The sequence below is a fragment of the Somniosus microcephalus genome, chromosome 9 (assembly GCF_052327205.1).
Source record: "Somniosus microcephalus isolate GS21.2 chromosome 9, FLI_Smic_1.0, whole genome shotgun sequence".
In the NCBI taxonomy this organism is placed as follows: Eukaryota; Metazoa; Chordata; class Chondrichthyes; order Squaliformes; family Somniosidae; genus Somniosus; species Somniosus microcephalus.
In genome coordinates, this window is record NC_140995.1 from 52,735,624 (window position 1) to 52,761,201 (window position 25,578).

The following is a 25,578-nucleotide window of genomic DNA, read 5'->3' on the forward strand; positions in this document are numbered from 1 at the left end:
AGGAGGTCCACCCTCTCGACCAGGGGGTCCATTTTATGGGCCCTCACGTGCTTTCGCAGCAAGATGGGCCCCGGAGAGGTCAGCCAGGTGGGTAGCGTGGTTCCCGTAGTCGACTTCCTAGGGAAAACAAACATTCGTTCATGGGGGGTGGTGTTAATGGCAGTGCAAAGTAGTGACCGGATGGAATGCAGCGCTGCCGGGAGGACTTCCTGCCAGCGAGAGGTTGGGAGGCCCTTAGACTTTAAGGCTAAGAGGACGGCCTTCCATATAGTCGCGTTCTGTCTTTCCACCTGGCCGTTCCCTCGGGGGTTGTAGCTGGTGGTCCTGCTTGTAGCGATACCTCTCGCTAGTAGGAACTGATGGAGTTCCTCGCTCATGAAGGAGGAGCCCCGGTCGCTATGTATGTAGCTTGGGAACCCGAACAAGGCGAAGAGGTCGTTCAGGCATTTAATGACCGTGGTACTGGTCATGTCTGGGCAGGGGAAGGCAAAGGGGAAACGGGAGTACTCATCAACAATGTTGAGGAAGTACACATTACGGTCAGAGGATGGGAGGGGCCCCTTAAAATCGATGCTCAAGCGCTCGAAGGGGCGGGTGGCCTTGATCAGGCTTGCTCTGTCCGGCCTAAAGAAATGCGGTTTGCACTCGGCACAGGTCTGGCAGTTCCTGGTCACGGTCCTGACCTCCTCGATGGAGTCGGGCAGGTTGCGGGCCTTAATGAAGTGGTGAAGTCTGGTGACCCCGGGGTGGCAGAGGTCGTTGTGGAGGGTCTGAAGTCTATCAATTTGCACGTTGGCGCATGTAATTCGTGATAGAGCATCAGGGGGTTCGTTCAGCTTACCAGGCCGGTACAAGATATCATAATCATAGGTGGAGAGCTCGATTCTCCACCTCAAGATCTTGTCGTTCTTGATTTTGCCCCTCAGCTTGTTATTAAACATAAAAGCGACCGAACGCTGGTCGGTGAGGAGGGTAAATCGTTTGCCTGCAAGGTAATGCCTCCAGCGTCGTACAGCCTCCACAATTGCCTGGGCCTCCTTCTCGACCGAAGAGTGTCGGATCTCAGGGCCCTGTCGGGTCCTTGAGAAGAAGGCCACTGGTCTCCCCTCCTGGTTAAGGGTGGCGGCTAGGGCGAAGTCGGATGCATCGCTCTCCACTTGGAAGGGGATGGACTCATCCACCGCGTGCATTGTGGCCTTAGCAATGTCTCCCTTAATGAGGGAGAAGGCTGCGCACGCTTCCTCCGTAAGGGGGAAGGAGGTGGACTTCATGAGGGGTCTGGCTTTGTCCGCATAGTTGGGCACCCATTGGGCATAGTAGGCGAAGAGCCCCAGGGTTCTCTTCAGTGCCTTTGGACAGTGGGGGAGGGGTAACTCCATGAGGGGGCGCATTCTCTCGGGATCGGGGCTGATGACTCCGTTCTCTACTACGCAGCCGAGGATGGCAAGGCGCGAGGTGTTAAACACACATTTCTCCTTATTGTAAGTGAGGTTCAGCCGTTGGGCCGTACGGAGGAATTTCTCCAGATTAACATCATGGTCCTGCCGGTCGCGGCCGCAGATGGTGACGTTATCTAGATAGGGGAACGTGGTGTCCAGCCCGTTCTGGTCAACCATCCGGTCCATCTCCCTTTGGAAGACCGAAACCCCGTTGGTGACGCCGAAGGGAACCCTAAGGAAGTGGCAGAGGCGGCCATTCGCCTCGAAGGCGGTATACTGGCGGTCCTCAGGGCTGATAGGGAGTTGGTGGTAGGCCGACTTAAGGTCGATGGTAGAGAATACTCGGTATTGTGCAATCTGATTGACCATATCAGATATGCGGGGAAGGGGGGTATGCGTCCAGCTGGGTGTACCGGTTTATGGTTTGGCTGTAGTCGATGACCAGGCGGTTTTTATTGCCGGTCTTAACGACTACGACCTGGGCACGCCGGGGGCTGGTGCTCCCCTCGATGATGCCCTCCTTCAGGAGACGCTGCACCTCAGAGCTAATGAAAGCTCTGTCCCCGGCGCTGTACCGCCTGCTCTTGGTAGTGACGGGTTTGCAGTCGGGGGTGAGGTTAGCGAACAGGGAAGGTGGCGGGACCTTGAGGGTGGATAGGCCACAGGTGTTACGCGGTGGGTGGTTCAAAAGCTGCTGGTTATCGACTGTGAGTGGGGAGAGGGGTCCGCCGTATGCTAGAGTGACGCTTTGGAGGTGGGATTTGAAGTCCAGCCCTAGTAGGACGGCAGCGCAGAGCTGGGGCAGGACGAGGAGTTTAACATTTTTATACTCCGTGCCCTTAACCGACAGGGTCACAACACAGTAGCCGCTGATGTCTGTGGCGTGGGACCTCGATGCCATCGAGATCCGGTTGCGCGTTGGCTGGACAGTGAGGGAGTAGTGGCTCACCGTGTCTGGGTGGATGAAACTCTCCGTGCTTCCGCTGTCGAACAGGCAGGTCGTGGCGCGGCCGTTTATTAAAATTGATGCGCTATCAATTACTCATAAAAAACTGAGAGTTAAGAGAGTAACTAAAGGCTTTTATTAGCAAAGAACAGAGCATGCCTCTCGTGGTTGACTGGGTTCCAAGAAGGCAGGGGGCTGCAGGTCAATCACCTTTATACCTGGGCCTGTGTGGGTGGAGCCAGCCGAGACATGTTGAGGCATGCATAGGTACAACAGTGTGTAATAACAACAACAACAACAACAACAACAACAGTGGTTTACCACATTCACCCCTTGTTTAAAATTGAGTCCGGCAGGGTGAAGTGTACTAAAGGTTCGTGTAAGTAAGTCTATCAGGTGGCCTTGTATGCCGTCCTGATCGTCGTGGTGGCGGCGGTGATGGTGCAGCATTCAACGTTGAGTCTGGCGTCTCATTGAGTGGTTGGGTGGTCAATGACGGGTCCTGGGGCTGCGGCATGCCGTCTAGCGGGGTTGGGTTGTGGGTAGTGGTGGATGGCAATGGTAGTGTTTCAGGGGCACCCAAAGGTGCGAGATCTCGTGTGGGGGCTGTGTCCTCCCGCCCGTCCGGGTACGCTACGTAAGCGTACTGGGGGTAGGCGTGGGTAGTGGTGGATGGCGAGGGGGGTGTTTCGGGAGCACCCGAAGGTGCGAGGTCTCGTATGGAGACTGTGTCCTCCCGCCCGTCCGGGTACACCACGTAAGCATACTGAGGGTTGGCATGGAGGAGGCTCACCCTCTCGACCAGGGGGTCCGTCTTATGGGACCTCACGTGCTTCCGCAGTAGGACGGGTCCTGGAGAAGTCAGCCATGTCGGTAACGAGATCCCCGATGTGGACTTCCTGGGGAAGGAAAACATTCTCTCGTGAGGGGTAGCATTGGTGGCTGTACAGAGCAGTGACCGAATGGAATGGAGCGCCGCAGGGAGGACTTCCTGCCAGCGAGAGGTCGGAAGGCCCTTAGATTTCAAGTTTAAAAGGACTGCCTTCCAGACCGTCGCATTCTCCCTTTCCACCTGGCCATTCCCCCGGGGGTTGTAAATGGTGGTCCTGCTTGTCGCGATACCTCTCGCGAGCAGGTACTGCCGGAGTTCGTCGCTCATAAAGGATGAGCCCCTGTCGCTATGAATATAGCTAGGGAAACCGAACAAGGCGAAGAGGTCATTCAGACATTTAATGACCGTGGTACTGGTCATGTCTGAGCAAGGGATGGCAAACGGGAAACGGGAGTACTCATCAATTATGTTGAGGAAGTACACATTGCGGTCGGAGGAGGGGAGGGGCCCTTTAAAATCGACGCTCAGCCGTTCAAAGGGGCGCGTGGCTTTGATCAGGCTTGCTCTGTCTGGCCTATAAAAATGCGGTTTGCACTCGGCACAGATTTGGCAGTTCCTGGTCATGGTCCTGACCTCCTCGATGGAGTAGGGCAGGTTACGGGATTTGATGAAGTGAAAAAACCTTGTGATCCCCGGGTGGCAGAGGTCATTGTGGAGGGTCTTCAGTCTATCGACCTGCGCGTTGGCGCATGTACCACGTGATAGGGCATCTGGGGGCTCATTGAGTTTCCCGGGCCGGTACAAGATATCGTAATTGTAGGTGGAGAGTTCGATTCTCCACCTCAAGATCTTGTCGTTCTTGATTTTGCCCCTCTGCTTATTATTAAACATAAAAGCTACTGAATGCTGGTCAGTGAGCAGTGTTGTGTATGTAATATGTGTGCTACTTTGAACCTATGGACAGGACTGCACTACTTGTTGGGCGTAGTGATACGCAGTACCACTCCTGGCCATAGGGGTATAAATAGTACTGTGGGTACTGATCCCCCTCAGTTCCCGCCTGTGGGCATGAAGTAAAGACCTACGTGTAGTCCCTACCTCCAACCAGTAAAGACCTGTTTGAGTTATACGTTTAAGTCTTTGTGTTAATTGTTCAATACAAAACACATACTTAACACTGGCGACGAGTCGGTTCGAACCCTGCGGCAGTTATTCCACAGCGGCTTCGTCCAAAGACAGGACGTTGAAGAGAGGTTCCAATCCTCAACACCCCACTGAAAACTGAAGGGCAGCAGAAATCCTGACAGCTTCCAGCGACTGGAAGCGACAGGCATTAGGACCCTGAAGCCTCCATAACCTCGTGGGTAAGCCAGAGCCCGGGAGGGCGTGAGCGGGTAAGCCAGAGCCCGGGAGGGAGCGAGCAAGAGCCGCCGAGCGGGTGAGCCAGAGGCCGGGAGCCGCTTCAAGCGGGAGGCGCTTAGCGGGCCAGCAATCGCACCGGTGATAAGGGCTGAGAACCGTTTCGGGCGGGCGGCGCACCAGCGATCGCACAGGAGATAAGAGCCGCAGTCGGGCTGAAAGTCAGCGACGAGAAGCGCGGGAAAACCGCCATTGAAGTGGGCGGGGAGAGCGAGAAGCGCGGGAAAGCCGCCATTTTTCACGGGAAAACCGCTGGGGAAGAAGGCAGAAGCGGGAAAACCGCCATTTTGTGGGCGGAGGACGACGGCAAGAGCGGGAAGCCGCCATCTTTGATAACAAGTAAACAAAATAAAATCTGAGAAATTGCAAATCTACAATGCCTAAACACGGGAATATTAGCACCTTTGATAGTGACCTCGAAGATTGGGCCATATATGTTGAAAGAGTAAAAAATTATTGTAAGGCCAATAAAATTCATGACCAAGATAAAGCTCTAACATTATTAAATTTAATGGGTGCGAAGACATACGGGCAATTGAAACACCTGTTATCACCAGATGAACCGGCGGATAAGACGTTCGATGAGATTGTTACTGTCCTGAAAGATCATCTAAACCCCACGCCGCTGATGCTAGCGGAACGATTTAAATTTTATGACAGAAGGCAGCTACAGCATGAAAGCAATGCTGATTATTTGCTGGAATTGCGTAAATTAGCGAAATATTGCCAGTTTGGAACGGGACTGACAGAGGCACTTCGAGACAAATTTGTGTGTGGTTTATTTAAACAGGATACACAAAAGCGACTGCTCGAGGAGAATGAGCTGACGCTTGAGAAGGCGGTCACTATGGCAGCAGCACACGAAGCCGCAGCGAGAGGCACGGCAGTAATGCAGCTACGGTCACCGGAGCTCAGTGCACACAAATTGGGTGTGAGTTCTGGCAAATGTTATCGTTGTGGAAAGACAACGCATGATCAGAACCAGTGTTGGTTTAAAAACCAAGAATGTAGAACTTGTGGTAGGCTTGGACATATAGCTAGAGTATGCAGGTCAGGGAAGAAGACCAGCAACAAGAAGTCACCGCAAGGAAAATACGCAAAGGTACACAAGGTGACCGAACAGGAGTCCGATTCAGACGCTAGCAGTAATGAACTGGCTAGCTTAAGAGTACTCAACGCTGGTAAGGGTGCAGACCTCCAGACAATTTGGGTCACTCTTCAGATAGAAGGAGTCCAAGTAAAACTGGAATTGGACACTGGATCGGCATTGACGGTCATAAATAAGAAAGATTACGGAAAGTTATTCCAACATGTTCCCCTACAGGATACGGGGATTATATTGAAAACATACACGGGGCAAAGAGTGTACCCCATCGGGAAAATAGAGGTTGCAGTGGTCCACAAGGGCGAAGACAGTCAAATAATGGACTTATATGTGATATCTGAAGGAGGTTCTCCACTACTAGGACGGGAGTGGATTAGGAAAATGAATATGGACTGGCATTTCCTACAAACAATAACGAGTGAGAACTCGGTGAAGATAGTCGGCCCAGACTCTGGAACGGATGATGGTAAGCCCAACTCAGGTGCAAAAGACAAAGTTTCAGCACAGAATTCCACTGAGCAACAACAACATAGTTTAACTGTGGATTCTGAGTCTGGCAAGTCTACTGATGTGCCCATTTCTGAGGGACACCGGGCTCGAACTCAACTCCATTTCAAACTACAACAGCAATTAGAACAAATGCTTCGCCGTTTTGAGCAAGAGTTGAATGCAACGAAAGAGTTCTTTGATATAGAGTTGGAGAATCTGGAAAGACAACAGAAGCAGCTGATGGAGAAAATGGAGCAGGAGCACACAAAACGTCTGATGTCAGAGGAGTTAACGGTCAGCCAACTCCTGCATATGCTGAAGGACAGGACTCTGAAATGGGAAAAACTTGAACACGAACTTCAATATTCAAAGGAAAGGGGTTCGGAGCTATCAAAGGTTATTGGAAGAGCTGAGGTGGCAACACAGACTGAGATGACTGCAACAGAGCAGCCCTTGGATGCCAAAAGTACGCTGACTCACGTCAACGTAGAACAACAGACCGCTGAAACAGCTGCTCCGGTAGAGGGATTGAATAGTCCGATCAATCAATCTCCAAAAGAAGTTGAAGTAGTAAAATCTCAAATGAGGTCATTAGTAAACGACTTGCTGAAAGCCCAGAAAAAGCTGGATGAAGAGGTACGCATGAAGAAGTCTCTTCAGGAAAGATGTCTGGACTTGGAACAAAAGCTGGCTAACGCCCAGCTGGGTATGGAGGAAATAGAAGACCCTCTCGCTGGCCTAGATCAGGACGACACCGAATATTACTATGTCCTGTCCTGCCCAACTTGTAACTTCGACTCCCACCATACAGAAATCATGGAGGAGCACCGAAAGTCTACAGAACATCGGGAGAAGGTGGCTCTACTACGGAAAAAGGAGGGAGAGAAGGAGGAACTGCGCATGCAGCTGGCAGCTGACAGTGGAGCCCAGAGAGTCTCCAAGAAGCAGAAAAGGAAAAGTCGAAACAGAAGATGACCCATCTGAACCATTATTACCTCTACCAGATCACACACGTGGTCCCTCCGAACGGAGCCAATTCAGTTCGGAAGTTCAAACTGTTAAATCCATGGAAGGACGATTGAATGAGTCACTCCAGCAACGTGAACCGACTCCACCACAGAGATTGAATCTGTGAACTGTTTTCCGCAGAGACTGAATCTGTGATCTGTTTTGACATGAAGTTATCTATGTTATTCTGTTATGTAAACCTGAAGTTATATATGTATATATGTTATTACGTTATGTTAAATGGGGAGATGACTGTAAAGCTAGGAAGGGAGGAATGTTGTGTATGTAATATGTGTGCTACTTTGAACCTATGGACAGGACTGCACTACTTGTTGGGCGTAGTGATACGCAGTACCACTCCTGGCCATAGGGGTATAAATAGTACTGTGGGTACTGATCCCCCTCAGTTCCCGCCTGTGGGCATGAAGTAAAGACCTACGTGTAGTCCCTACCTCCAACCAGTAAAGACCTGTTTGAGTTATACGTTTAAGTCTTTGTGTTAATTGTTCAATACAATACACATACTTAACAAGCAGGGTAAATCGTTTTCCAGCCAGGTAATGCCTCCAATGTCGCACAGCTTCCACAATGGCCTGGGCCTCCTTTTCGACAGAGGAGTGTCGAATCTCGGGGCCCTGGAGGGTCCTTGAGAAAAAGGCCACGGGTCTCCCCGCCTGGTTAAGGGTTGCAGCTAGGGCAAAGTTGGATGCGTCGCTCTCCACTTGGAAAGGGATGGACTCATCCACTGCGTGCATATTTCACAGTAAACAGGAACCAATTTGCTAATGTTCTGAGTAAGTCCCTGGGCTAGAGAGGACAAACAAATTAGCCAGGACTGCTGATGGAATACGCGTGAATGTGGATGTTGATTAAGCTTGGCCGCTACACCTTCTGCAGTCAAATAGCCTGCTGGCACTTTCAGGGTAATTTTCACTTTGGATTTTGGCAGAAAACCAGAAATCAGTGGAAAGGAAAATCGGACGAGATGTATAAAGAGTGTTTGATCCGCAACTGCCAGCTTCCCTCCGTGAAAATTACCCCCTTACTGTCTAGGTTTACAAGTGAAGAACAGGTACTTGGGCAAGGCATCAGAGAGTAATCAGCATCGATGGAACGGTACCACAGAATGAGTTAGTACTTCAGGAGATGAGGGGAAAGAATTGTATAAAAAAGGCTGACTATGAAAGATTTGTTCAGAAACACATGGCATTTGTTAAATATAATGAATTCCATGATAATGAGTGTTGTTTTTACGTATGTATATTTGTAATAGTATTACATGGTGAGCTACAGAAATCAATGTGAATTGTTTGAAAAATCCATTGTATAATGTATTGTTTGATAAAGTTAAAAATAATGTGTAAATTTACATAGAGTGTTGGCTGAGGTAAGTTAAAATATGCAGAAACATACTCAGTCATATCCCTTTAATTTCAATCTCATGTTCAAAAATTTAAATTCTGTAAATGCAGAGAAAACAAACTAAATTAAAAGAATGTTTTAACTGCACTGTGGGGTTTCTGTGATTCTGTGATTTCTGTGAAACACCGATATTTACAAAAAAGAAAAAAATGCCAAATCAACAATCAAACTTCTTAAAGCCACTTTACCTAAAACACATTCAAAGCGAGAACTTTTGTTTTTTTATAAAATAAAATGTGTTTTGATTTTTTTCTTTTCATATTGTACAAAAGTGATGAGTTTTGTCTGTTTTGAAAATGTCAGAATTCGTACACAGTAGCAAATTCATGCTATTAATGTCCTGTTATAAATTATGTTGATTTTGTTGCTTCCTGAAAAAGGGATTTTTTTTCTGATCTGAGGGTGAATGATTAATGTGCTTTTCATTAAAGAACATAGAAGAGAGGTTGACATCTGCATAGTGATTCAGCAGCGAGCTCTTGGACCTTAGATGACAAATAGTAATTTCTGGAAGATTCAAATACTCTCTCTCTCTCTCTGTTTCTTTCCCAAGAAATTATTTATAGCAGGATGTGACTGTCTCGTTGGGAAAGTTCCACATCCACAGCAAACTGTTGATCGACCCTTTGGATACAGAGCACATCTCTCTTCACCTTGGCGCAATCCGTAGTTAATTCTTTAAAACAGCATCTGTCACAATTGTTTACACAAACGGTAAGGCAAACCAATCCTTCATCATTTTGTTTTTCTGAGGGAGGTGCAGGTCAGGCTGATTGATTTTATTTTGCACTCTGATCCAATGGAGAACGGTTCAAGGTTTTCCTGCAACACACTCACGGCTCCAGCTGGTTATTTCTTGGTCTTCTTTATCTGGGCATAGAGAGGCTCTACTGCCTGTGGGCAGATAGATACATGTTTAAATTGAGGAACAACCTTTCATTTCATTGCACTGCCCATGCATATTAGTCTTGTTCTCCCTCATATACTGTTAGAATGTCACTAAACACTCATGAATGCCTGGAGAAATGAGGGTAAATATTCATCTTCACAGCCTGGGCGGTAATCTGACGAGATGACTCACACACGCTTTATAGAACCCGCATGATTTTCATTCCATTGGAATCAATTTAATGACAATTAGGCAGGTTCTATAAAATGCGTGCGACCAGATTATTGCTCAGGTGGTGAAGTCCAAAATCTACCCCATGTAATCTTTGTTTAAAAAAGCTTACAGAATGTATTATATTAATTCACTCGATTGCCTGCTACCTTTGCAGTAGTGATTTACATCATCGCCCCAGGTTTCCCTGGTCCGCTTTCTCACTGCCCCATTTGCCCCGAGGTTCAGTCTCATTGCCCCATTTGCCCCGAGGTTCAGTCTCATTGCCCCATTTGCCCTGATGTTCAGTCTCACTGCCCCATTTGCCCCGAGGTTCAGTCTCACTGCACCATTTGCCCTGATGTTCAGTCTCACTGCCCCATTTGCCCTGATGTTCAGTCTCATTGCCCCATTTGCCCTGAGGTTCAGTCTCATTGCCCCATTTGCCCTGATGTTCAGTCTCACTGCCCCATTTGCCCTGATGTTCAGTCTCACTGCCCCATTTGCCCTGATGTTCAGTCTCATTGCCCCATTTGCCCCGAGGTTCAGTCTCACTGCCCCATTTGCCCCGAGGTTCAGTCTCACTGCCCCATTTGCCCTGATGTTCAGTCTCACTGCCCCATTTGCCCTGATGTTCAGTCTCACTGCACCATTTGCCCTGATGTTCAGTCTCACTGCCCCATTTGCCCTGATGTTCAGTCTCATTGCCCCATTTGCCCTGATGTTCAGTCTCACTGCCCCATTTGCCCTGATGTTCAGTCTCATTGCCCCATTTGCCCCGAGGTTCAGTCTCATTGCCCCATTTGCCCTGATGTTCAGTCTCATTGCCCCATTTGCCCTGATGTTCAGTCTCATTGCCCCATTTGCCCTGATGTTCAGTCTCACTGCCCCATTTGCCCTGATGTTCAGTCTCATTGCCCCATTTGCCCTGAGGTTCAGTCTCACTGCCCCATTTGCCCTGAGGTTCAGTCTCATTGCCCCATTTGCCCTGATGTTCAGTCACATTGCCCCATTTGCCCTGATGTTCAGTCACATTGCCCCATTTGCCCTGATGTTCAGTCACATTGCCCCATTTGCCCCGAGGTTCAGTCTCACTGCCCCATTTGCCCCGAGGTTCAGTCTCACTGCCCCATTTGCCCTGATGTTCAGTCTCACTGCCCCATTTGCCCTGATGTTCAGTCTCATTGCCCCATTTGCCCCGAGGTTCAGTCTCACTGCCCCATTTGCCCCGAGGTTCAGTCTCACTGCCCCATTTGCCCCGAGGTTCAGTCTCACTGCCCCATTTGCCCTGATGTTCAGTCTCACTGCCCCATTTGCCCTGATGTTCAGTCTCACTGCCCCATTTGCCCCGAGGTTCAGTCTCACTGCCCCATTTGCCCCGAGGTTCAGTCTCACTGCCCCATTTGCCCAGCTGTTCAGTCTCACTGCCCCATTTGCCCAGATGTTCAGTCTCATTGCCCCATTTGCCCCAAGGTTCAGTTTCACTGCCCCATTTGCCCAGATGTTCAGTCTCATTGCCCCATTTGCCCCAAGGTTCAGTTTCACTGCCCCATTTGCCCTGATGTTCAGTCTCACTGCCCCATTTGCCCTGATGTTCAGTCTCATTGCCCCATTTGATCTGATGTTCAGTCTCACTGCCCCATTTGCCCTGATGTTCAGTCTCACTGCCCCATTTGCCCTGATGTTCAGTCTAACTGCCCCATTTGCCCCAAGGTTCAGTCTCACTGCCCCATTTGCCCCGAGGTTCAGTCTCACTGCCCCATTTGCCCCAAGGTTCAGTCTCACTGCCCCATTTGCCCTGATGTTCAATCTCACTGCCCCATTTGCCCCAAGGTTCAGTCTCACTGCCCTATTTGCCCTGATGTTCAATCTCACTGCCCCATTTGCCCTGATGTTCAGTCTCACTGCCCCATTTGCCCCAAGGTTCAGTCTCACTGCCCCATTTGCCCCAAGGTTCAGTCTCACTGCCCCGATTTGCCCTGATTTTCAGTCTCACTGCCCCGATTTGCCCTGATTTTCAGTCTCACTGCCCCGATTTGCCCTGATTTTCAGTCTCATTGCCCCATTTGCCCTGATGTTCAGTCTCACTGCCCCGATTTGCCCTGATTTTCAGTCTCATTGCCCCATTTGCCCTGATTTTCAGTCTCACTGCCCCGATTTGTCCTGATGTTCAGTCTCACTGCCCCGATTTGCCCTGATTTTCAGTCTCACTGCCCCATTAGCCCCAAGGTTCAGTCTCACTGCCCCATTTGCCCCAAGGTTCAGTCTCACTGTCCCATTTGCCCCAAGGTTCAGTCTCACTGCCCCATTTGCCCCAAGGTTCAGTCTCATTGCCCCATTTGCCCCAAGGTTCAGTCTCACTGCCCCATTTGCCCTGATGTTCAGTCTCATTGCCCCATTAGCCCCAAGGTTCAGTCTCACTGCCCCATTTGCCCTGATGTTCAGTCTCACTGCCCCATTTGCCCTGATGTTCAGTCTCACTGCCCCATTTGCCCCGAGGTTCAGTCTCATTGCCCCATTTGTCCTCATGTTCAGTCTCACTGCCCATTTGCCCTGATGTTCAGTCTCACTGCCCCATTTGCCCCGAGGTTCAGTCTCATTGCCCCATTTGCCCTGATGTACAGTCTCACTGCCCCATTTGCCCTGATGTTCAGTCTCACTGCCCCATTTGCCCCGAGGTTCAGTCTCACTGCCCCATTTGCCCTGATGTTCAGTCTCATTGCCCCATTTGTCCCAAGGTTCAGTCTCACTGCCCCATTTGCCCTGATGTTCAATCTCACTGCCCCATTTGTCCCAAGGTTCAGTCTCATTGCCCCATTTGCCCTGATGTTCAGTCTCATTGCCCCATTTGCCCTGATGTTCAGTCTCACTGCCCCATTTGCCCTGATGTTCAGTCTCATTGCCCCATTTGCCCTGATGTTCAGTCTCACTGCCCCATTTGCCCTGATGTTCAGTCTCATTGCCCCATTTGCCCTGAGGTTCAGTCTCACTGCCCCATTTGCCCTGAGGTTCAGTCTCATTGCCCCATTTGCCCTGATGTTCAGTCACATTGCCCCATTTGCCCTGATGTTCAGTCACATTGCCCCATTTGCCCTGATGTTCAGTCACATTGCCCCATTTGCCCCGAGGTTCAGTCTCACTGCCCCATTTGCCCCGAGGTTCAGTCTCACTGCCCCATTTGCCCTGATGTTCAGTCTCACTGCCCCATTTGCCCTGATGTTCAGTCTCATTGCCCCATTTGCCCCGAGGTTCAGTCTCACTGCCCCATTTGCCCCGAGGTTCAGTCTCACTGCCCCATTTGCCCCGAGGTTCAGTCTCACTGCCCCATTTGCCCTGATGTTCAGTCTCACTGCCCCATTTGCCCTGATGTTCAGTCTCACTGCCCTATTTGCCCCGAGGTTCAGTCTCACTGCCCCATTTGCCCTGATGTTCAGTCTCACTGCCCCATTTGCCCCGAGGTTCAGTCTCACTGCCCCATTTGCCCCGAGGTTCAGTCTCACTGCCCCATTTGCCCAGCTGTTCAGTCTCACTGCCCCATTTGCCCAGATGTTCAGTCTCATTGCCCCATTTGCCCCAAGGTTCAGTTTCACTGCCCCATTTGCCCTGATGTTCAGTCTCATTGCCCCATTTGCCCCGAGGTTCAGTCTCACTGCCCCATTTGCCCTGATGTTCAGTCTCATTGCCCCATTTGATCTGATGTTCAGTCTCACTGCCCCATTTGCCCTGATGTTCAGTCTCACTGCCCCATTTGCCCTGATGTTCAGTCTAACTGCCCCATTTGCCCCGAGGTTCAGTCTCACTGCCCCATTTGCCCCGAGGTTCAGTCTCACTGCCCCATTTGCCCCAAGGTTCAGTCTCACTGCCCCATTTGCCCTGATGTTCAATCTCACTGCCCCATTTGCCCCAAGGTTCAGTCTCACTGCCCTATTTGCCCTGATGTTCAATCTCACTGCCCCATTTGCCCTGATGTTCAGTCTCACTGCCCCATTTGCCCCAAGGTTCAGTCTCACTGCCCCATTTGCCCCGAGGTTCAGTCTCACTGCCCCATTTGCCCCAAGGTTCAGTCTCACTGCCCCATTTGCCCTGATGTTCAATCTCACTGCCCCATTTGCCCCAAGGTTCAGTCTCACTGCCCTATTTGCCCTGATGTTCAATCTCACTGCCCCATTTGCCCTGATGTTCAGTCTCACTGCCCCATTTGCCCCAAGGTTCAGTCTCACTGCCCCATTTGCCCCAAGGTTCAGTCTCACTGCCCTGATTTGCCCTGATTTTCAGTCTCACTGCCCCGATTTGCCCTGATTTTCAGTCTCACTGCCCCGATTTGCCCTGATTTTCAGTCTCATTGCCCCGTTTGCCCTGATGTTCAGTCTCACTGCCCCGATTTGCCCTGATTTTCAGTCTCATTGCCCCATTTGCCCTGATTTTCAGTCTCACTGCCCCGATTTGTCCTGATGTTCAGTCTCACTGCCCCGATTTGCCCTGATTTTCAGTCTCACTGCCCCATTAGCCCCAAGGTTCAGTCTCACTGCCCCATTTGCCCCAAGGTTCAGTCTCACTGTCCCATTTGCCCCAAGGTTCAGTCTCACTGCCCCATTTGCCCCAAGGTTCAGTCTCATTGCCCCATTTGCCCCAAGGTTCAGTCTCACTGCCCCATTTGCCCTGATGTTCAGTCTCATTGCCCCATTAGCCCCAAGGTTCAGTCTCACTGCCCCATTTGCCCTGATGTTCAGTCTCATTGCCCCATTTGCCCCGAGGTTCAGTCTCATTGCCCCATTTGTCCTGATGTTCAGTCTCATTGCCCCATTTGCCCTGATGTTCAGTCTCACTGCCCCATTTGTCCCGAGGTTCAGTCTCACTGCCCCATTTGTCCCAAGGTTCAGTCTCACTGCCCCATTTGCCCTGATGTTCAATCTCACTGCCCCATTTGTCCCAAGGTTCAGTCTCATTGCCCCATTTGTCCTGCTGTTCAGTCTCACTGCCCCATTTGCCCTGATGTTCAGTCTCACTGCCCCATTTGCCCTGATGTTCAGTCTCATTGCCCCATTTGCCCTGATGTTCAGTCTCACTGCCCCATTTGCCCCGAGGTTCAGTCTCACTGCCCCATTTGCCCCGAGGTTCAGTCTCACTGCCCCATTTGCCCAGCTGTTCAGTCTCACTGCCCCATTTGCCCAGATGTTCAGTCTCATTGCCCCATTTGCCCCAAGGTTCAGTTTCACTGCCCCATTTGCCCAGATGTTCAGTCTCATTGCCCCATTTGCCCCAAGGTTCAGTTTCACTGCCCCATTTGCCCTGATGTTCAGTCTCACTGCCCCATTTGCCCTGATGTTCAGTCTCATTGCCCCATTTGATCTGATGTTCAGTCTCACTGCCCCATTTGCCCTGATGTTCAGTCTCAATGCCCCATTTGCCCTGATGTTCAGTCTAACTGCCCCATTTGCCCCAAGGTTCAGTCTCACTGCCCCATTTGCCCCGAGGTTCAGTCTCACTGCCCCATTTGCCCCAAGGTTCAGTCTCACTGCCCCATTTGCCCTGATGTTCAATCTCACTGCCCCATTTGCCCCAAGGTTCAGTCTCACTGCCCTATTTGCCCTGATGTTCAATCTCACTGCCCCATTTGCCCTGATGTTCAGTCTCACTGCCCCATTTGCCCCAAGGTTCAGTCTCACTGCCCCATTTGCCCCAAGGTTCAGTCTCACTGCCCCGATTTGCCCTGATTTTCAGTCTCACTGCCCCGATTTGCCCTGATTTTCAGTCTCACTGCCCCGATTTGCCCTGATTTTCAGTCTCATTGCCCCATTTGCCCTGATGTTCAGTCTCACTGCCCCGATTTGCCCTGATTTTCAGTCTCATTGCCCCATTTGCCCTGATTTTCAGTCTCACTGCCCCGATTTGTCCTGATGTTCAGTCTCACTGCCCCGATTTGCCCTGATTTTCAGTCTCACTGCCCCATTAGCCCCAAGGTTCAGTCTCACTGCCCCATTTGCCCCAAGGTTCAGTCTCACTGTCCCATTTGCCCCAAGGTTCAGTCTCACTGCCCCATTTGCCCCAAGGTTCAGTCTCATTGCCCCATTTGCCCCAAGGTTCAGTCTCACTGCCCCATTTGCCCTGATGTTCAGTCTCATTGCCCCATTAGCCCCAAGGTTCAGTCTCACTGCCCCATTTGCCCTGATGTTCAGTCTCACTGCCCCATTTGCCCTGATGTTCAGTCTCACTGCCCCATTTGCCCCGAGGTTCAGTCTCATTGCCCCATTTGTCCTCATGTTCAGTCTCACTGCCCATTTGCCCTGATGTTCAGTCTCACTGCCCCATTTGCCCCGAGGTTCAGTCTCATTGCCCCATTTGCCCTGATGTACAGTCTCACTGCCCCATTTGCCCTGATGTTCAGTCTCACTGCCCCATTTGCCCCGAGGTTCAGTCTCACTGCCCCATTTGCCCTGATGTTCAGTCTCATTGCCCCATTTGTCCCAAGGTTCAGTCTCACTGCCCCATTTGCCCTGATGTTCAATCTCACTGCCCCATTTGTCCCAAGGTTCAGTCTCATTGCCCCATTTGCCCTGATGTTCAGTCTCATTGCCCCATTTGCCCTGATGTTCAGTCTCACTGCCCCATTTGCCCTGATGTTCAGTCTCATTGCCCCATTTGCCCTGATGTTCAGTCTCACTGCCCCATTTGCCCTGATGTTCAGTCTCATTGCCCCATTTGCCCTGAGGTTCAGTCTCACTGCCCCATTTGCCCTGAGGTTCAGTCTCATTGCCCCATTTGCCCTGATGTTCAGTCACATTGCCCCATTTGCCCTGATGTTCAGTCACATTGCCCCATTTGCCCTGATGTTCAGTCACATTGCCCCATTTGCCCCGAGGTTCAGTCTCACTGCCCCATTTGCCCCGAGGTTCAGTCTCACTGCCCCATTTGCCCTGATGTTCAGTCTCACTGCCCCATTTGCCCTGATGTTCAGTCTCATTGCCCCATTTGCCCCGAGGTTCAGTCTCACTGCCCCATTTGCCCCGAGGTTCAGTCTCACTGCCCCATTTGCCCCGAGGTTCAGTCTCACTGCCCCATTTGCCCTGATGTTCAGTCTCACTGCCCCATTTGCCCTGATGTTCAGTCTCACTGCCCTATTTGCCCCGAGGTTCAGTCTCACTGCCCCATTTGCCCTGATGTTCAGTCTCACTGCCCCATTTGCCCCGAGGTTCAGTCTCACTGCCCCATTTGCCCCGAGGTTCAGTCTCACTGCCCCATTTGCCCAGCTGTTCAGTCTCACTGCCCCATTTGCCCAGATGTTCAGTCTCATTGCCCCATTTGCCCCAAGGTTCAGTTTCACTGCCCCATTTGCCCTGATGTTCAGTCTCATTGCCCCATTTGCCCCGAGGTTCAGTCTCACTGCCCCATTTGCCCTGATGTTCAGTCTCATTGCCCCATTTGATCTGATGTTCAGTCTCACTGCCCCATTTGCCCTGATGTTCAGTCTCACTGCCCCATTTGCCCTGATGTTCAGTCTAACTGCCCCATTTGCCCCGAGGTTCAGTCTCACTGCCCCATTTGCCCCGAGGTTCAGTCTCACTGCCCCATTTGCCCCAAGGTTCAGTCTCACTGCCCCATTTGCCCTGATGTTCAATCTCACTGCCCCATTTGCCCCAAGGTTCAGTCTCACTGCCCTATTTGCCCTGATGTTCAATCTCACTGCCCCATTTGCCCTGATGTTCAGTCTCACTGCCCCATTTGCCCCAAGGTTCAGTCTCACTGCCCCATTTGCCCCGAGGTTCAGTCTCACTGCCCCATTTGCCCCAAGGTTCAGTCTCACTGCCCCATTTGCCCTGATGTTCAATCTCACTGCCCCATTTGCCCCAAGGTTCAGTCTCACTGCCCTATTTGCCCTGATGTTCAATCTCACTGCCCCATTTGCCCTGATGTTCAGTCTCACTGCCCCATTTGCCCCAAGGTTCAGTCTCACTGCCCCATTTGCCCCAAGGTTCAGTCTCACTGCCCCGATTTGCCCTGATTTTCAGTCTCACTGCCCCGATTTGCCCTGATTTTCAGTCTCACTGCCCCGATTTGCCCTGATTTTCAGTCTCATTGCCCCATTTGCCCTGATTTTCAGTCTCACTGCCCCGATTTGTCCTGATGTTCAGTCTCACTGCCCCGATTTGCCCTGATTTTCAGTCTCACTGCCCCATTAGCCCCAAGGTTCAGTCTCACTGCCCCATTTGCCCCAAGGTTCAGTCTCACTGTCCCATTTGCCCCAAGGTTCAGTCTCACTGCCCCATTTGCCCCAAGGTTCAGTCTCATTGCCCCATTTGCCCCAAGGTTCAGTCTCACTGCCCCATTTGCCCTGATGTTCAGTCTCATTGCCCCATTAGCCCCAAGGTTCAGTCTCACTGCCCCATTTGCCCTGATGTTCAGTCTCATTGCCCCATTTGTCCCGAGGTTCAGTCTCACTGCCCCATTTGTCCCAAGGTTCAGTCTCACTGCCCCATTTGCCCTGATGTTCAATCTCACTGCCCCATTTGTCCCAAGGTTCAGTCTCATTGCCCCATTTGTCCTGCTGTTCAGTCTCACTGCCCTATTTGCCCCAACGTTCAGTCTCACTGCCCCATTTGCCCTGATGTTCAGTCTCACTGCCCCCATTTGCCCCAAGGTTCAGTCTCACTGCCCCATTTGCCCTGATGTTCAGTCTCATTGCCCCATTTGCCCTGATGTTCAGTCTCACTGCCCCCATTTGTCCTGCTGTTCAGTCTCACTGCCCTATTTGCCCCAAGGTTCAGTCTCACTGCCCCATTTGCCCTGATGTTCAGTCTCACTGCCCCATTTGCCCTGATGTTCAGTCTCACTGCCCCATTTGCCCCGAGGTTCAGTCTCACTGCCCTATTTGCCCTGATGTTCAGTCTCACTGCCCCATTTGCCCTGATGTTCAGTCTCATTGCCCCATTTGCCCTGATGTTCAGTCTCACTGCCCCATTTGCCCTGATGTTCAGTCTCACTGCCCCATTTGCCCTGATGTTCAGTCTCACTGCCCCATTTGCCCCAAGGTTCAGTCTCACTGCCCCATTTGCCCCAAGGTTCAGTCTCACTGCCCCATTTGCCCTGATGTTCAGTCTCACTGCCCCATTTGCCCCAAGGTTCAGTCTCACTGCCCCATTTGCCCTGATGTTCAGTCTCACTGCCCCATTTGCCCAGATGTTCAGTCTCACTGCCCCATTTGCCCCAAGGTTCAGTCTCACTGCCCCATTTGCCCTGATGTTCAGTCTCACTGCCCCATTTGCCCTGATGTTCAGTCTCATTGCCCCATTTGCCCTGATGTTCAGTCTCACTGCCCCATTTGCCCTGATGTTCAGTCTCACTGCCCCATTTGCCCTGATGTTCAGTCTCACTGCCCCATTTGCCCTGATGTTCAGTCTCACTGCCCCATTTGCCCTGATGTTCAGTCTCATTGCCCCATTTGCCCCAAGGTTCAGTCTCACTGCCCCATTTGCCCTGATGTTCAGTCTCATTGCCCCATTTGCCCTGATGTTCAGTCTCACTGCCCCATTTGCCCTGATGTTCAGTCTCACTGCCCCATTTGCCCTGATGTTCAGTCTCACTGCCCTATTTGCCCTGATGTTCAGTCTCACTGCCCCATTTGCCCTGATGTTCAGTCTCACTGCCCCATTTGCCCCGAGGTTCAGTCTCATTGCCCCATTTGCCCTGATGTTCAGTCTCACTGCCCCATTTGCCCCAAGGTTCAGTCTCACTGCCCCATTTGCCCTGATGTTCAGTCTCATTGCCCCATTTGCCCCAAGGTTCAGTCTCACTGCCCCATTTGTCCCGAGGTTCAGTCTCACTGCCCCATTTGCCCCAAGGTTCAGTCTCACTGCCACATTTGCCCTGATGTTCAGTCTCATTGCCCCATTTGCCCCAAGGTTCAGTCTCACTGCCCCATTTGTCCCGAGGTTCAGTCTCACTGCCCCATTTGCCCCAAGGTTCAGTCTGATTGCTGCATTTGCCCTGATGTTCAGTCTCACTGCCCCATTTGCCCTGATGTTGAGTCTGATTGCTGCATTTGCCCTGATGTTCAGTCTCATTGCCCCATTTGCCCTGATGTTCAGTCTCACTGCCCCATTTGCCCTGATGTTCAGTCTCACTGCCCCATTTGCCCTGATGTTCAGTCTCACTGCCCCATTTGCCCTGATGTTCAGTCTCACTGCCCCATTTGCCCTGATGTTCAGTCTCACTGCCCCATTTGCCCTGATGTTCAGTCTGATTGCTGCATTTGCCCTGATGTTCAGTCTCATTGCCCCATTTGCCCTGATGTTCAGTCTCACTGCCCCATTTGCCCTGATGTTCAGTCTCACTGCCCCATTTGCCCTGATGTTCAGTCTCACTGCCCCATTTGCCCCGAGGTTCAGTCTCACTGCCCCATTTGCCCTGATGTTCAGTCTCACTGCCCCATTTGCCCTGATGTTCAGTCTCATTGCCCCATTTGCCCCAAGGTTCAGTCTCACTGCCCCATTTGCCCTGATGTTCAGTCTCATTGCCCCATTTGCCCTGATGTTCAGTCTCACTGCCCTATTTGCCCTGATGTTCAGTATCATTGCCCCATTTGCCCTGATGTTCAGTCTCACTGCCCCATTTGCCCCGAGGTTCAGTCTCATTGCCCCATTTGCCCTGATGTTCAGTCTCACTGCCCCCATTTGCCCAAGGTTCAGTCTCACTGCCCCATTTGCCCTGATGTTCAGTCTCATTGCCCCATTTGCCCCAAGGTTCAGTCTCACTGCCCCATTTGTCCCGAGGTTCAGTCTCACTGCCCCATTTGCCCTGATGTGTGGCATCTCTGCTTCAGTTCTCTATTTTGCTGTCTCACTGCTCCTGCTCTTGCCCAATTTGGCTGACTAAACTTTCTACGCCACTGGATTTGACTTTTTGAATTTCATGACAATGGCAATCTGGAAACATCTGTTGTTTCCTCATTGGTTCAAAAATGTCTTCACCAATGGTGCAATGTGCTGTAGCATACATGAGCTGCAAGGACACAAATTGGGATTCTGGCGCGTGGCAAAAATTTTGTGAGTAATTATAGTACAACCTCAGGCTTACAGAACATAACATCTCACTGAGTACAGCATGAAACCCATTACAACACAAAAAGGTTTTATACATTCCACTGGCACTGGCGTAGGCTCATGCAGTTATGAAGATTGATGAAAATAAGCAATGTTTAAACATAAGAAACACACAGAAATGATGATTATACAACTGAAACAAACCACAATCCATGGGTCGCAGTGATCAGCAGCAGTGGGATGTGTGCACACCTAGAAAAGAGAATAGAGATACCTACCCCGACCTCTGCTATCTAGCTACCAACCTGTGGGGTGAAAGAATCACCAAGAGAGTCACCAACAGCATCAATGTTTGAGGACGTCTCAGAACTAACAAGCTGTGAAAGGAGAAAAGAACACTCAAATTATTCAATAAGATGAAGTGCCCAGCGGTGCCGAGGCTTTTTCGAGGGCATGTTGTTGTTGGAAGAGAGAGAGAGAGAGCGACTGGGGGGAAGAGAGAGAGCGACTGGGGGAAGAGAGAGAGCGACTGGGGGGAAGAGAGAGAGCGACTGGGGGGAAGAGGAGGAGAAGAGGGGGGGAAGGGGAGGGGGGGAGAAGGGGAGGGGGGGAAGGGGAGGAGGGGGGAAGAGGGGGGAAGGGGAGGGGGAAGGGGAGTGGAGGGGGGGGGGAGGGGAGGGGAGGGGAGGGGGGCGAAGGGGGGAGGGGGGAGGGGAGGGGAGGGTGGGGAGGGGAGGGGGGAAGGGGGAGAGTCCCCGAGCCCCTGATCTCCACCCCCCCAATCACCCGAGCCCCCGCCCCCCGAGCCCCACCCCCCTGGTCTCCCCGAGCCCCCGCCCCCCGATCTCCCGAGCCCCGCCCCCCCCCGATCACCCGAGCCTCGCCCCCCCAGATCTCCGGAGCCCCGCCCCCCCGATCTCCCGAGGCTCGCCCCCCCCACCCCCCCGAACTCCCGAGGTTGGCCCCCCCCGATCTCCCGAGGCTCGCCCCCCCCCCGATCTCCTGAAGCTCGCCCCCCCCCCCGATCTCCCGAGGCTCGCCCACTCCCCGATCTCCCGAGGCTCACCCCCCCCCAATCTCCCGAGGCTCGCCCCCCCCCGATCTCCCGAGGCTCGCCCCCCCCCCGATCTCCCGAGGCTCGCCCCCCCCCGATCTCCCAAGGCTCGTCCCCCCCCAACCAAGCACCGAACTCCGGAGGCCTGATCTCCCGAGCACCGGCCCCCCCGCCCTCCCACTCTCCGGAGCCCCGCCCTCCCACTCTCCGGAGCCCCGCCCTCCCGAGCTGGCTTCAAGACCGCCGATTGTGGCTGTGAGAGACGGCCGGCGGGCCCGGTTGCCGGGGTAACCCTTCCCGCTCACCAAGCCAACCCTTCCCGCTCACCAAGCCCTGCCCGAGATCCGCACTCCCGAGAGCCCTGCCCCCCCCGCCCAAGCCGAGCGGGGAACAGAGAGAGACGCCGCGCCCCACCCTCCCAAGCTGGCTTCAAGACCGCCAATTGCGGCTGTGAGAGACGGCCGGCGGGCCCGGTTGCCGGGGTAACCCTTCCCGCTCTCCAAGCCCCGCCCGAGATCCGCACTCCCGAGAGCCCCGCCCCCCCCGCCCGAGCTGAGCGGGGAACAGAGAGAGACGCCGCGTCTCAGCTGCTCCTGCTGCGCGCGCACCCTGACCCTCGTGACCCTCGTGGCTGACGCCGTTGCCCCGGGTAACGTGACACGGGGGTGGGGGGGGGCGGGGGTGAGGAGCTTAGCAGAAGCCGTGGGACAATTACCTAGCTCGGGCCTGGCTGGGCAAGAAAGGCCCAGGCTTTGAGGCCTAACAAAAACGGGGAAAGGTAGGAAAAAGAATCTTCAGGTTAGAGAAAATATTTACAAATGAATGAAGTTTTTTTTAAAACAATTTAATAAAAGCAATTTTATTTTGCTGGAAATGTATATTTGAAAAGAAAGACGCAGAAAGCAGGAAAAAGAATGGAAGCAAGATGGCGGCTACTCACCTCGGTTCAGAACGATAAGGCCCGCCCACACACGCACCGATTGGTCGACCGTCAGGTCACCAAAGCGTAGGATTGGCCAATCGTCCCGTCACTCGACCGTAGGAGGGCCCGGCTGCACGCGCCAGGAACCTGGCATACGATTAGTCGACCTCAAGGTCACTCTGTCGCTAATGAGCGGATAATGAGATGCTAATGAGCGGAATTTTGAACGTTTTTCGGATACCGCGGGCGCAATTTTTGTCCGGCCGAAACGTAAATACGCTTACCATCGTTTTGGAACGGTGAGCTTTCTTTCGACGTAACGCACGCGTAGGTACGCTCTGTAACTTTCGAGCGCATAGCCGGACAGACGCACACATGAGGACAGACAGAAGGACAGACAGATAGACAGACAGAAAGAAGTATCCGTTATTGCTGACAATGGGTGCTTAAATGTCCAATCGTGGACAAAGGAGCTGAATTCCAGAGGTGAGGTGAGAGTGACTGCCCTTGACATCAAGGCAGCATTTGACCGAGTGTGGCATCAAGGAGCCCTAGTAAAATTGAAGTCAATGGAAATCGGGGGAAAACTCTTCACTGGTTGGAGTCATACCTAGCACAAAGGAAGATAGTTGTGGTGGTTGGAGGTCAATCAGGGCAGTGTCCTAGGCCCAACCATCTTCAGCTGCTTCATCAATGACCTTCCCTCCTACATAAGGTCAGAAATGGGGATGTTCGCTGATGACTGCACCATCCTGACTTAGAGGTATATTGCCGATCCTTCATCATCGCTGGGTCAAAATCCTGGAACTCCCTCCCTAACAGCACTGTAGGAGTACCTTCATCACACGGACTGCAGTGGTTCAAGAAGGTGGCTCACCACCACCTTCTCAAGGGCAATTAGGGATGGTCAATAAATGCTGGCCTTGCCAGCGACGCCCACATCCCATAAATAATTTTTTTTTTTAATGAGAAAGTGTTCTATTCCCTAGTACTAACTGCTTTAACCTTTATGTGTTCTAAAACCAACCAAGAAAACAAACATGGCACAGGAGATGCCACTTTCTCTACTGTTCATTGCTTTAATACTCACAGCCACTTGCACGCTGCTGTTGCTCCGGTTGTCCGCCTCATCTCCCACTTGGTCATCAGGTGTAGGCTCATTGGGATGCAAGGTTGGTGACTTTGATGGGGTAGTCTGGTGAGAGGATGGAGTGGGAGTGGTCCAAAGGGGAGATGCAGCAGGTGTGCTCCGACAAGCAGATGTAGCAGGTGTGCTCTGACGAGGAGATGTAGCAGGTGTGCTCTGATGAGGAGATGTAGCAGGTGTGCTCTGACGAGGAGATGTAGCAGGTGTGCTCCGACAAGCAGGTGTAGCAGGTGTGCTCTGACGAGGAGATGTAGCAGGTGTGCTCTGATGAGGAGATGTAGCAGGTGTGCTCTGACGAGGAGATGTAGCAGGTGTGCTCCGACAAGCAGATGTAGCAGGTGTGCTCTGACAAGCAGATGTAGCAGGTGTGCTCTGACGAGGAGATGTAGCAGGTGTGCTCCGACAAGCAGATGTAGCAGGTGTGCTCCGACAAGCAGATGTAGCAGGTGTGCCCTGACGAGGAGATGTAGCAGGTGTGCTCTGATGAGGAGATGTAGCAGGTGTGCTCCGACAAGCAGATGTAGCAGGTGTGCTCTGACGAGGAGATGTAGCAGGTGTGCTCTGACGAGGAGATGTCGCAGGTGTGCTCCGACAAGCAGATGTAGCAGGTGTGCTCTGACGAGGAGATGTAGCAGGTGTGCTCTGACGAGGAGATGTAGCAGGTGTGCTCTGACGAGGAGATGTAGCAGGTGTGCTCTGACGAGGAGATGTAGCAGGTGTGCTCTGATGAGGAGATGTAGCAGGTGTGCTCCGACAAGCAGATGTAGCAGGTGTGCTCTGACAAGCAGATGTAGCAGGTGTGCTCTGACGAGGAGATGTAGCAGGTGTGCTCTGACGAGGAGATGTAGCAGGTGTGCTCTGACGAGGAGATGTAGCAGGTGTGCTCTGACGAGGAGATGTAGCAGGTGTGCTCTGACGAGGAGATGTAGCAGGTGTGCTCTGACGAGGAGATGTAGCAGGTGTGCTCTGATGAGGAGATGTAGCAGGTGTGCTCCGACAAGCAGATGTAGCAGGTGTGCTCTGACGAGGAGATGTAGCAGGTGTGCTCTGACGAGGAGATGTAGCAGGTGTGCTCTGACGAGGAGATGTAGCAGGTGTGCTCTGATGAGGAGATGTAGCAGGTGTGCTTCGACAAGCAGATGTAGCAGGTGTGCTCTGACGAGGAGATGTAGCAGGTGTGCTCTGACGAGGAGATGTAGCAGGTGTGCTCTGACGAGGAGATGTAGCAGGTGTGCTGATGTGGCGATTCAGCAGGTGTGTGCTGATGTGGAGATGAAGTAGGAGCTGGGAGACAAAATTAATTTATATTTAACAAAATATGAAATGAAGAACCACAAAGATAAAAATTCGGTTGCTTTGCATCTAAGAGGGCGCTAATGGGGTGCAAAGCAACTAGCGCCTGGGCACGGCGCCACCAACGCCTCCCGCAAAATTCAGCGGGAGGTTAGCGGCGGCGGTAACTGTTAGCGCCCCGTGGCGTTGCGCCGCCAGCGATGACGTCATTGCCGTGCGCAATGGCCTGCTCACACCCCGGCCGCGATCTTTGCTAGCGCCCCCTGACTTACTGCCGGATGCTATGTCCAATGGGGTCAGGGGTGCCTACCTGTGGCTGGGGCGGTGCTAATTAAAGGGGAGGTGCCACGTGGCCATTTTTGTTGCA

At 52.2% G+C, this 25,578-nt stretch overlaps 1 protein-coding gene across 1 annotated transcript in view; it reads right to left on the minus strand.

Annotated features, from left to right (window-relative positions):
* Window positions 1-8,650: 8,650 nt before the first annotated feature.
* LOC147112380 (uncharacterized) overlaps window positions 8,651-25,578 on the minus strand; it is a 34,297-nt gene continuing 17,369 nt past the window's right edge. Inside the window, exons 4-7 of the mRNA XM_085998168.1 lie at window positions 24,377-25,202; window positions 23,862-24,288; window positions 21,101-21,172; window positions 8,651-9,554 (exon numbers count right to left, since the gene is read on the minus strand). Coding sequence (XP_085854294.1) covers window positions 9,510-9,554; window positions 21,101-21,172; window positions 23,862-24,288; window positions 24,377-25,202 — 1,370 coding nt within the window. The 3' untranslated portion in view covers window positions 8,651-9,509. The remainder of the gene's footprint in view (window positions 9,555-21,100; window positions 21,173-23,861; window positions 24,289-24,376; window positions 25,203-25,578) is intronic.